General features: G+C 40.8%; 1 protein-coding gene across 1 annotated transcript; it reads right to left on the reverse strand.

Annotated features, from left to right (window-relative positions):
• Nucleotides 1-9,916: 9,916 nt before the first annotated feature.
• LOC109175109 (vinorine synthase-like) lies at nt 9,917-11,254 on the reverse strand. Its single transcript, XM_019324359.1, has one exon. It carries the CDS (start codon nt 11,252-11,254, stop codon nt 9,917-9,919), a length of 1,338 nt encoding a protein of 445 aa, XP_019179904.1.
• Between the last annotated feature and the right edge of the window lie 1,183 nt (nt 11,255-12,437).

Consider the following 12,437-nt stretch of genomic DNA (forward strand, 5'->3'; position numbering starts at 1 on the left):
TCATATCTCACTAATCATCTTGGCATAACTTGATACCCCATGATTTTTGTGAAGATGAAAATAGACTGCATAACATGAATTTAATCCACATGTACAACATGTACATAGCATGCCATGAATAACATGCAAAAATCGCATGAAAAACCTTCTTGTACAATAGAAAGTGATTTCTGTCATCCTTACCACCAAATTCGAAATTCTCATTCCGAAATATTTCCGTGATTGGAAACTGTTCACGCCTGGCATCTTGTCTTCAAAACTTTCAAGACAAGACCATGATCACAGATTTCGAATCTTTAAAGCTTATAGATTGTTGGATAAAGTGCTTGTAATCTGTAATACATGTGAGAAACAACAAAATTACATAAAACATCAGGGAACAAAAACTTGATCATTTGATATCTTCAGGCGTGTAATCACTTTCCTATAAGCTTTTAATCTCCCTCTATAAAAGCAACAAGGTTCAAGATTTAATCTTATGGGATACAAGAAGATGAATGAAATTCTCAAGTTTCTTTGTTTGAGAATTTCCTGTAGAACTGTAGGACTGTGAAGTATCTTGATTTCCTGCAAAATAATTGCTTGCAAAAAATGCATCTGTTAACTTTTCTCTGTTTAATGCAAGTTTTTTTTGTATGTCTGTTTTTCATATGATTCTCCAGATTTTATAAATGTAAAAATCAGTTTGGAGAAGTTTACCTGGAAATTAATTATTTAAATTTAAAACTTAACTTCCAATAAGATAAAATCTTATCTAAAATACATGGGAAAAGATAATTACATATAAAAAAAAATATTGTAACTAAACAAAGTATGAATTTTCATATGCATACAATATTATTAAATAAATAATATCAATATATATACATATACATATATATATATATATATATATATATATATACCTATGTTTTACTTGAGTGCATGTGACCATGCAAAGAGAAAAAAAGGATACACATATATATATATATTCCATGCATACTGCATGCATAACCACACCAAATCAACAAAGCAGATGCCAATCGATTTGATGGACACCGAAAGCATTGATCCGTTTAAAACTAACTATTCATTAACACCAACGAATCATGAAACTTCGGTTCCAAATCATTTTTCCCAACTTACTTTCTACCAAACTAAAATAATATTTATAACTCCACAACTCCAAATATTATTTAAGCTTTCATGGTAGTTCATCTGAAACATTAATCTCCATTACTATATAAATTTCCAACAGCATGTGGCATGTGCATGACTTGCCTAGCTTAGCTTTCTCCATCCTCCAGCTAAAGTGCAGACTGCAGAAGACAAGACGGTTCGAAAACGATTTGAGAGAAAGACACATAAGCATGAAATTTCATGTCTTTGTCTAAATTGCACATAATCTCTTGTGTCAATCTAATCCACACTTCTACTCCCCCATTTTCGGCACTGTCCTTAGATTAAATTGATTCAACGACACAGATACGACCACACCGCCACACCTAATGACATGACCACATTTGAGCACTCTTCTCTCTCTCTCTCTCTCTCTATATATATATATATATATATATATATATATATATATTAGCCTAAAATTACTATAGTAATTTGATGGAAGAATGAGAATGATAATTTCTTTTGTTCTCATTTTATTATCGTTCTCATTCTTCCATGTAATTACTATGCTAATACACACATTTAATCAATTGTAATATATAATATTCGTTATTATAATTTATTCATGATATTGATCCAAATATTCTTAAAATATTATAACAAAATTCATTTCGTGCAACGCATAGGTGTAAATACTAGTTGTTTGTTTTTTGAAAGGAATACTAGTTGTTTGTAAAAAAATCAAAATAAAAATAACTTCTCAATTCTAATCACTTATTGAAATGAGATTTAGTGTAAGTTTTTTTGAAAGGTGCCCGGTATGGCTTCAAAATTTTCTGAAATAGAGTCTGGAGAGACATCGTCCGAATACATAACAGTAGAATAAATAAAAGCAGAAGCAGCTAAACTATGAGCTAAATAGTTCTCCGATCTAGGAATAAAACTAACTGGGCAGTAATTAAATGAGATAATGTGTGCTCTGCAAGCATCAACGGCATAGCCAACGTACGTCCGAAGTAAGACAGTTGCGTTTGACAAGTATTGCTTTAATGTTAAACAATCCATGAACAAGTGTATAGATCGTTCCCCACGATTCCATAACTAAGACAAGGCTTCTTTGCATGCTAGCGCTTCAGCCATAAGTGGGGAGAACCAATCCGACAAGGGTGCACTGAATGCCGAGATATATTCCCCCTCCTCGCTGATCAAGACTGCTCCTACTGTGGCTTTTCCAGTGATGGGCGAAAAACCAGCGTCGAAATAACATTTTTTGCATTGGCATATAATGGTCCAGCTGTGCAACCTCGTTTCCGGCAGTTATCTCGGCTTCGGCAGCGTCCTCTTGCTACTACTGTTGTAGCACGGCAGTAGCAGTATCGGGCTGCTGTGCGACAGCCTCCTGGGGTGCAAGGCGCTGGTTTGGGTGGGTGTGTTGCCATACAAGTACCGTGGCTCTGGCCGAAGCTAGTATTTTCCGTGGTCGTGGTAGACACGCATCCCATACCACTCCGTTTCTGGCTTTCCAAATGTAGTATAAGATTGCAGCTGCGTGAATAATCTGATCAGTGTCTAAAATATTCAATAGACCACTAAACCAAGTATGAAAAATATTTGTTGTTATCATGGGGATTGGAAGGTGAGATTGAGCCCAAATGGAATTTGCATAATCACATGTTACTAAGGCATGCATTGTGTCTTCACTCATCACCCCACACATAGCACATGTTGGTTGTATTTCCACTCTCTTTATAATCAAATTTGTTGTAGTGGGGAGGATACCACTCAAAGCCTTCCATAAAAATGTTTTCCATTTGGGGGGAATTTTAAGCTTCCATTGACGTAAACAATTATCATCATTACCCATATTGTCATTGAGGTCACCCACAACCGCTTTGTATCCACTTTTCACAGTATAGTTACCTCCTTGGTCTCCATGCCAATATCACATATCTTCATAATCTGGTGATATTGGAATCTTCCTTATTCGGGTTACATCCGTAGGACTAAAAATATCTGCCAAAATATTCGGGTCCCATGTTTGTGTCTCATGATCAATTAATCCCATAACGGTTGCATCATTTAAGTACGGGGCTTATCCGTATGAATCATTGAGTCCTGCTTGTCCTGCAGCCATCGGCGATCCCAAATTAAGGTTGTTTTCCCATTTCCAATTCTGCGTCTGACACCACCGCAAACCATGTCATGAGCTGCCACAATGCTGCGCCAACAGAAACTGGGGTTATTTCCTATCTTGGCATCATAAAAAGTTCCTTTTGTGTAGTACCTAGCTTTATAGACTCTTGAAAACAATGAGTTAGGCTTAGACAGAAATCGCCATGCCTGTTTACCCAACATTGCTATGTTAAACGCATGCAATTCTTTGAAACCTAAACCACCATACTTCTTTGGTATACACAATTTGTCCCAGGCTTTCCAATGGATCCCACGATCGTTCCCAGACCCCACCAATACCGGTTCATAGTTCGCTCAATAGCTGTACAAATCCCCATAGGCAATAAGAAAACACTCATTGAAAAAGTGGGCAGCTTGAGCCACACTATTTAACAAGACTTCCTTACCAGCTTGCGATAACAATTTTTTATTCCAGGAAACAATTCTCTATCTTATCTTATCCTCAATATATGAAAAGGCTGCTTTTTTATTTCTTCCTATAAACGAGGGGAGCCCCAAATATTTCCCAAAATTTGGTGCCTGGGCAACCCCCAGAATCTGTGCCACATCATCTCTATCCTCCCCTTGTGTGTTGTTGCTGTAGCATATGCTGGATTTATGATAATTTACCACCTGGCCAGACAAATTTTCATACCGTGTCAAACACTGCTTAATTGCATTTGCCTCCTGTGTATTTGCTTTAAAGAATAATAAACTGTCATCAGCAAAAAACAAATGAGAAATAGATGGTGCAATAGCAAAGAGAGCCCTTCTGCACATGGAGACAATGGATCTCCTTGCCTGAGCCTGCGGGTCGGGGTAATAGGTAAACTTTGGGATCCATTCAACTTGATATTATATGACACAGTAGTTACGCATAACATGATAAGATCCACCCATGTATTATTAAAACCCAATGCTATTAACATATTACGTAGGAAGGGCCACTCCATACGGTCATATGCTTTTGCCATATCCAGCTTTAAAGAACCCCATCCTACCACACCACATTGTTTCCTGTCCAGATAATGACCAACTTCTGCAGAAATCAAAATATTATATGTAATCAACCTGTCGGGTATAAATGCACTCCGTGTATCAGAAATAATCTCATCCATCAACGGTTTCATTCTGGCCATAATCATCTTGGCTATGACCCTGTATATCACTTTACTTAATGCTATGGGTCTAAGATCTGAGACTCGCTCTGGGTTCTTCTTCTTCGGTATTAGAACTATATCAGTATCATTTAAACTGGTTAGGAAGGACTGTAACACCCCAAATTTTCAAGATATTTAAAACTTATAAAAATAAAGGTGAAATCTCATTAAATCCCAAAACGTAATACAAGAGTACGGGGTGCTATGCCACACCTGAGCTAGAGAACTCAGGTGTACAGGCTAACTAACTAATATCCTCAATAATGTAAATGCATAAGCATGGCACGCAGGCCGAAAGGGAAACTATCTACTTCTACGCTCCAAGTTCTAGCGCGCTCCAGTGACTTATTCTTCTGTGCCTGAAAGCCAAATATATCTGTTCAGCGAGAGATGCTGGTAACCCACTCCAACGCGTTGAAATATAATACATATAGATATATATATAGATATACGAAAACCATTTTGAACATGAAGATATATCCTACGAACTCTAGCTTTTTGAAACAGGGATAGACTCAACAGATAGGGCTGAGCACAGACAGCAGTTATACCAAGCATATACAGTTTACAACAGGCAAGGCAGATAAGATAAGCACAATTAATAATTATAACCCAACATATACGATTCCCGATATGAATCCCATAGTCACATCCCCAAGGTACTCATAACAACAACTTCTCCATATCTCATCACATAGCACACTTGTTGGCGCCACAGGACCAATCGCATGCCCATACATGAGGGTCAGCGCATATAGCTCTGACACGGCCGCGCAGCACCCTGCCCCGTATCGCAACACGGAGGGGTCGGTCGCAACCGACCGATGAACCGCAGCTCATCATAGTTTGATCGCAACCAAACAGTGGACCGCAGCCCAAGTGTATGTCATCTGACCGCAGCTAGGAAATATGAACCGCAGCTCATGTAGAAACGTTTGATCGCAACCAAACGGTGGACCGCAGCCCAAGAGTGTAAATCTGACCGCAGCCAGCTTCTGAACCGCAGCTCAGGAATAACCAATCCGATCGCAACCGAATTGGGGTATCATGCACACATAACACATAGCAAGCACATGCAACCCACATTAACACATTGGGAAGGGGGAGAAAACGTATAACAAAACCTATGCGTGATCCTTCACATACTAAGAATAATCCTAAGGGGTTGATACTTCCTTCACCTAGGTCAACGGGATACCAATTCAACTAGCATGCAATATATAATACTCATACAACCTACGAACGGTACCCGAAATATCAAACTAGACATAGGCACGATAGACGGAGTCCTTTGGGACGCCACGGGGGTCGGGGGAACATCAAACGGGGATGCCGAAATCCCAAATTGGGTACAAACCAGTGGGTAGCCGGTGGGTGAGGGTTCACCCGCCGGCTGCCCGCCGGCGGTAGCTAATCCGGGCAGCAGGTGCCCGGCGGGCAGCTGCCCGCCCGCCGGCTGCCTGCTGCCGGTGTTGCCCAAGAAGGGCGCGGGTAGGTGGCGGGTCCCCTACCCCCACTGACTCTTTTTAACCAAAAACGCCCCGGGAACCTTCGTGGAACCTGAAACCATGCTTAGACACTTTCAAACGTAATTGATAACACACGTAGACAATTAACGGATAAAAATCAAGAAACATATGGCACATAACCTATCATGCTTTTCTAAACATAATCAACACCCAATCATGCGAATTCCCACCCAATATACCAAGAATAATACCATACGAATTCCACGATATAACCTAGGGTTCCAATTATTTTTAAATCAACAAGAACACAATTCATCTCCCAAAATCAAGATTCGGTAGGAATATCATATAACTATCAAGAACCTCATATAATCATTAAGAACATCAAGAACACCATATAATTATCAAGAACGTCATATAATCATCAAGAACACCATAATTATCAAGAACCTCTCATCATCAAGATCACCCATGGAATCATCCCACCAATCATCAATAATAATATCACAAATCATCAATACACAATAATATGGGGAAATCCTAAGAGGGGAATCATAGCTATGAAAATAGGTTTTGTTGAGACATGGGTTACCTCTTAGCCTTAATTAATTCCTTGGCTATGAAGGGTCTTTCTTTAAGCTTTCTTGCTTTCTTGATTTCTTCTAAGGGAACTCTTGGAGCTCTTTGGGGTGGTGAGTCGTTTATTGTGGCGGGGGGTTCTAGGTGCCTCTTAAGTCCCCTATTTATATATTTAGGAGTCCTGGTTAGGAACTAATATTATAGGCTTGCTAATTCTATTCCTTTTGGAACTAAGGATTGGGTTTAGGGATAAGGGCCCGTGGACTATGGTGGGCCTTTCCTAATTAATTATTGTGATTTAATTCTTTCTTTTGGGTAATTGATTAAATGATTTAATTGATTTTAGGGATCGTAACACGGGGTGTTACAAGGACCGCGTATTTAGACAATCCACAATAAAATCCGACACATCCCCTCCCACCACATCCCAGAAATGCTGATAAAAACCCGGATTCATTCAATCCGGGCCAGGTGCCTTGTTCGGATACATGGCAAACAGTGCTGCTTTTACTTCAGCCTTCTCAAAAGGGCGCAATAGGGCATCATTCTGTGCTTGTGATACTCAAGGCAAGACATTGGCATAAAAATTTTCATCCATCTCGACTTGATTTGACGAGAAAATATCTCGGTAATAATAAAAAATAACAGTCCTCATGGCATCTCCCTCCACCCAATCCCCACTATCATTCATAATTTTAGAGAGTGTATTTTTCTTTTTACGGTGAGAGACATACCTGTGATAGAATTTTGTGTTCGCGTCTGTCCCCTTTAGCCAGTGCTGTTTCGCCCTTTGCCTCCAATACGCATCCTCCTGAATTTCTAGTTGGGCAAGGCGTTCCTCCAGTCGCTGATATTCAGCTAAAGATACCTGATCTGTATGTCCACGTAGCCGCAACTGCTCTTTACGGAGACACTTAATTTGCTCTTCAAACTTGTGGAACGTATCACCTCCCCACCGTGATAATTTGTTGCCACACAGCTCGATACAGGCCTGTAAACCTCTATTTCTCCCCTCAGTCCATGTCGTCTCGACCACACCTCTACAACCATCATCATGCAGCCAGGCCATCTCAAAATGGAACCCTCTCCTCCCACCACCTGTCCTTTCCCGAAGATTCAGAATCCCAAGGAAAAGAGCAGAATGATCTGAGCGTCGGGTCAGAATGTTCAAGACACTGGCCTCTCTTACCACATCCCGCCATTCCTGGGTGACTAACACCTTATCCAACTTCTCCTCAATCCAGTCCACAGTCCCTTCTCCCCTTTCCCAGGTAAATAGGTACCCTTGCATAGGCAACTGAGCCAAGCCACACTCATCAATAGTGTCCCTAAAGCCATGTAATAGTGCCTCCAGATGGGGATTCCCCCCTCGCTTCTCATACTGGTATAGGAGATCATTAAAATCCCCTATAACAACCCATGGTAACTCAGAGCGGTGCGATAAAGATCTGATGAGTTCCCAAGAGTCATTTCGTCTTCCCCTTTGTGCAAAACCATAATACCCCGTCATTCTCCACTTGTCAAAACCTGGCATAGTCACCTCTATATCCACATGATTTTTAGAGTAGCTCAATAAACTCGCCGTACCATTCGTTCTCCACAATAACGCCAAAATTCCTTTCGTTCCTGTACTATCAACTTTAAAAAGGCCATCGAAACCAAGTTTCACCCGGAGTCGCTCTGCGTGATCCTGGACAACCATGGTTTCCATTAGAAATACAAAGTCGGGTTTCTTACTGGACACCACGTCTACAATTTCACGAACTGTTCGTGGATTACCCAAGCCACGACAGTTCCAACTCAATGTACTCATGATGATGGGCGGGCCTGGGAACCAGCACCCGCCATAAACAAGTTTTTTGAAAGATCAGTCATCATTACATCACTACCTTCCCTTCTCAACACACCACCGTCCCCTTCTCACCGGCGTTTTGCTACCGTCGCAACCGTACCCTCAACCGCACGGTCCGGTACAGGTATCTCACGGGAGACTTCCCGCACTCCACCACTACTCTCAACTCCCTTTCCTTCAGCCGGCACCAACCACCCTTCCCCAACAGCTCTCGGCCCTCTCCTCAATCCTGCCCTTAACTCTGCTGAAAAAGGATACTGCTCCACCGGAATAGTAGCATTCCGTGCATGAATTCAGAATTTGTATAAATGCCCCAAGAGTCCGCAATAAATGCAGAAATTGTGTAAACGCTCATATTTAAACGAGACCCATCATGTAGATTTGTCACGTTTAACAAAATTCATACGTCTCTTGATCTGTTTGTCCACATGGATAGCCACCCGAATACGATAGAAAGCCTTCCACGGCACATTCAAAAACGGTCATCATATTTAATAAAACTGCCAATATAGTTACCAATTTGCTCAAGAATCTTGTCCGAAGTATGCCCCATAGGTAACCCATGCACCTGTACCCACATATCAACCGTATCGAATACCACATCCTCCGGTAGCATACCATCAATGACTTGCCTGCAAACTAGGGTTGCATTCTCATACGCCCAGGGCCCATCATCCAAGACATGTTCCATATCCGTTTTATGGAAGAAAACAAACAGGAATAGACGTGGATGGATTTCAGTTACCTGGACACCCTGGACTGGTTGTCGTACCGAAGCCAGGACTTCCCGCATAAGCTCCAACTTGACTAGCTTGCGTGTCAAGAAACGCCCGACCAACGGCCAAGTCTGCCTTGCGTCCGCCGGCGACTCCTCACTGTCATCCAGCACTGGATCGAATCGACTGCTTCCTCCTCTTCTAACGCCAGATCTGCCCACTGTTTTATCATACCCTCCACCTCGCCTTCTTCGTCCAGCGTCGCCATGCATGCAGTAGGTAGCCACACCACCCACCGCTCCTCAATACTCCTTCGTAAACAACCGGCTTAGCCTCGTCGTAGGAAATCGTAGGGAATTGTAGGGAAAACCTAGGAAAAACCCTAGAATTCTAGAGAGAGAATTTTTTGATAGATTTAGTGTAAGTTAATTGTCTATACTGTTGTAAATTAGAAATGAAATCATTACAACAATTTAAAAAAAAAAAAAAAAAAAAAAAAACATCTTTCAACGTAACACGTCAAATATTATTTTCACTAATTAAAATTTACCTTTATTATTATTTTTTTATTACAAGGGAGAGGGATACCCACATATACAAGCTACTCATCTACCCAGGCTCGAAACCCAACACCTCCTACATAGGGGAGCAACTTGATACCAATAAACCACACGTCCTTGGTAATATACCTTTATTATTGGTGCATGGAAAATTATCAAGTAAAAATAGCAAATTAAATAAATACATTATTTGATGATAACAAATAATACTCTAATAAACTGATATGATGAACCACAGAACCAACCCATCCAATATGAATATATGATGCATGTGGCTGGCATGTGCTTAGCTTTCTCCATCCTCCAGCTAGAGTGCAGACTGCAGAGGACAAGACGGTTCGGAAACAATTTGAGAGAAAGACACGTAAGCATGAAATTTCATGTCTTTGTCTAAATTGCACATAACTTCTTGTGCCAATCCAATCCACACTTCTATTCCCCCATCTTCTACATCCATGAAAACAGCCAAGTCCTCTAGTGTATGACCCAGGCCAATCCATATCGGCTTGCCCCACCCAAAATCAACTTGAGAAAACTGAGTATTACACAAACTACTTACACCTAAACTCTTAAACTCATCCGCATTACGAAATGGCTTTGATACGTTTAATATGGCTTTGAGAAACCCATCCTCCTCGTGCATTGCCCTCACGTAGTCGTTGGTAACCTTGTTGATGGCTTCCGCGACTCTTCCTACAAGAAACCCGGCATTAACGCTTCCACCCCCGTCGGCTTCCGATTCCCACCGAGCGGCCACTGCATGGAAGATGTTGCCTAGGCACTCCGAATGGAATGGCGGGTTCAACTTGTTTCGCAAGTTCACTAGATTTGCCAGCATATGCACCTTGAGGTTTGGGTTCACCGGTAGAATTGCCCGAATCACCGCCGCCCATATGAACGCCGACAGCGCCTCCACCCGAGACGGACGGCGGCGGTGCTCCGATGGCTGATAATAATCGTTCCTGAGCCGCTTGATATCCCGCTTGCCAAAAACAAATCTTTTCGTGGAGTACTTTCCCCGGTTCTTGGGGGGAGGGGGCTTTAGCCCGGAGCTGAGGAGGCTCCCCGGCCTGAAAATTGTGGAGGCGTCCACGATGAGACCGCCGGGATTATTGGGTCCTTCCCCGCGGTAGATTGCCGTCCATGTGTTAAATAATCCGACCATCGCGGCGCCGTCCGCCAGGCCGTGCCAAATGCAGAACGCCACCGCAGTTCCGCCGCACCGGAATGTGTTGACCTGAACAGCTAACATTGGCAGGGCGGAGTGAATAGGGTTTGGGTAGGGATCAAGTGGGAGCAGCTGGCGTATATCTTGGAGTTTGGGGTGCCGGAGAAACTCACCCAGATCACAATTGGTAACTTTAGCTAGGACAAAATCCGCACCCTCGTCGTTGCATTCGATGGTCGATGCATCTTTAATTCTTCCGGCGAGCGGATACAAGAGGGACAGTGTCTTCATGAGCGAGTTCTTGAGCGAGTCATAATCGTGGCGACTGGCGCCGGAGTTGTAGAAGAAAACATAGGGGTTATAATAAGTGGAGGCTATCATATCAAGGAGAGAAAGCTTGTAGTTTCTCAAGGTTTGGGGAGTTGGTGAACATGGCCTCACTCTCTCTTTCTGATAAACTTCAACTTTCAGGGCCATTGGATATATGGATGGGTACTTTATTTCATCATGCCCACTTATGATCACACATATATATATATATATATATATATATGCTGTATTTAAAATAAAATTTTCTTCTCCTCTCAAATGAAATATATTTTTCTGAAAACGTGAAAGGAAGTGTGAATTTAATATAATATTCCACCATTAATCGTACAACTAAAATATATTTTTCTGAAAACGTGAAAGGAAGTGTGGATTTAATATAATATTCCACCATAAATCATACAACTAGACTTCCTCTTTCCGTGCTCACTGTCTCCTCGATCACTTTTAATTTCCCTCTTACTCAATGCATTGATTTATTTATATCGATCTTGTTAAGAGTTGTCCAAATTCTGCCATCGCAAACCTCTTAATTCTATTCCTTTTTTATTTTGCAAGATGCTTGCCATCAAAGGAAATGACAGCCTTTGGAAGGGAATGCCGACTTGGTGGGATATATAATTGACTGGATAACCATAAGATTTTAAGTTTAATTTTCATAAAAGCTACCTAGCTAGCTTCTCTATTGCTTGTTTGATTTGAGTCCGTCATCTATGAGTAACTAGCATTTTTTACCGATTAGGGTCACAAGGTGTGTCTCAAAGAAGTGTAAATTAGTTGCAATGTTGCATATTACAGCGTAAATTTGTTGATGGTGTGCCTGATCAGACTAAGTCTCAGAATTTCCCTTGATGTTGTGTTGCATACTTAATAATAATTTAGGTTTGTACTTCAAACCCATGGGCAATGGCTAAATATATAGACTAATGATGTAGTAGTTATAATTCAATAAGAATTTTTGGGTTAGAATTCTATTAAGATTTTAATATTATAATTAGAATAATGGTGTAGTTATAATTCTATATTAGACTTTAATATTAGAGCTAGACTAATGATGTAGTTATAATTCTATAAGGATTTGTGGGTTAGAGTTCCGTTAAAGCTTTAATATTACAATTGAATTATTGAATTAATGGAAATTAAGGGAGAAGATAATATTTAACGGATAAGCATATAATTAAAGATAAATTAGGAAATCTCAAGGAATAATTAAAATCTGAATAATCTGAACCATTCATTTGATTTAATAATTTGATGACCATTTTTTCCTCTAACTTTCTTTGGCTATCTTATTAGTATAGTAGATAGCATAATTGGCTGTAAGGTTCATTTT

The sequence above is a fragment of the Ipomoea nil genome, unplaced genomic scaffold, assembly GCF_001879475.1.
Source record: "Ipomoea nil cultivar Tokyo-kokei standard unplaced genomic scaffold, Asagao_1.1 scaffold0684, whole genome shotgun sequence".
Classification (NCBI taxonomy): Eukaryota; Viridiplantae; Streptophyta; class Magnoliopsida; order Solanales; family Convolvulaceae; genus Ipomoea; species Ipomoea nil.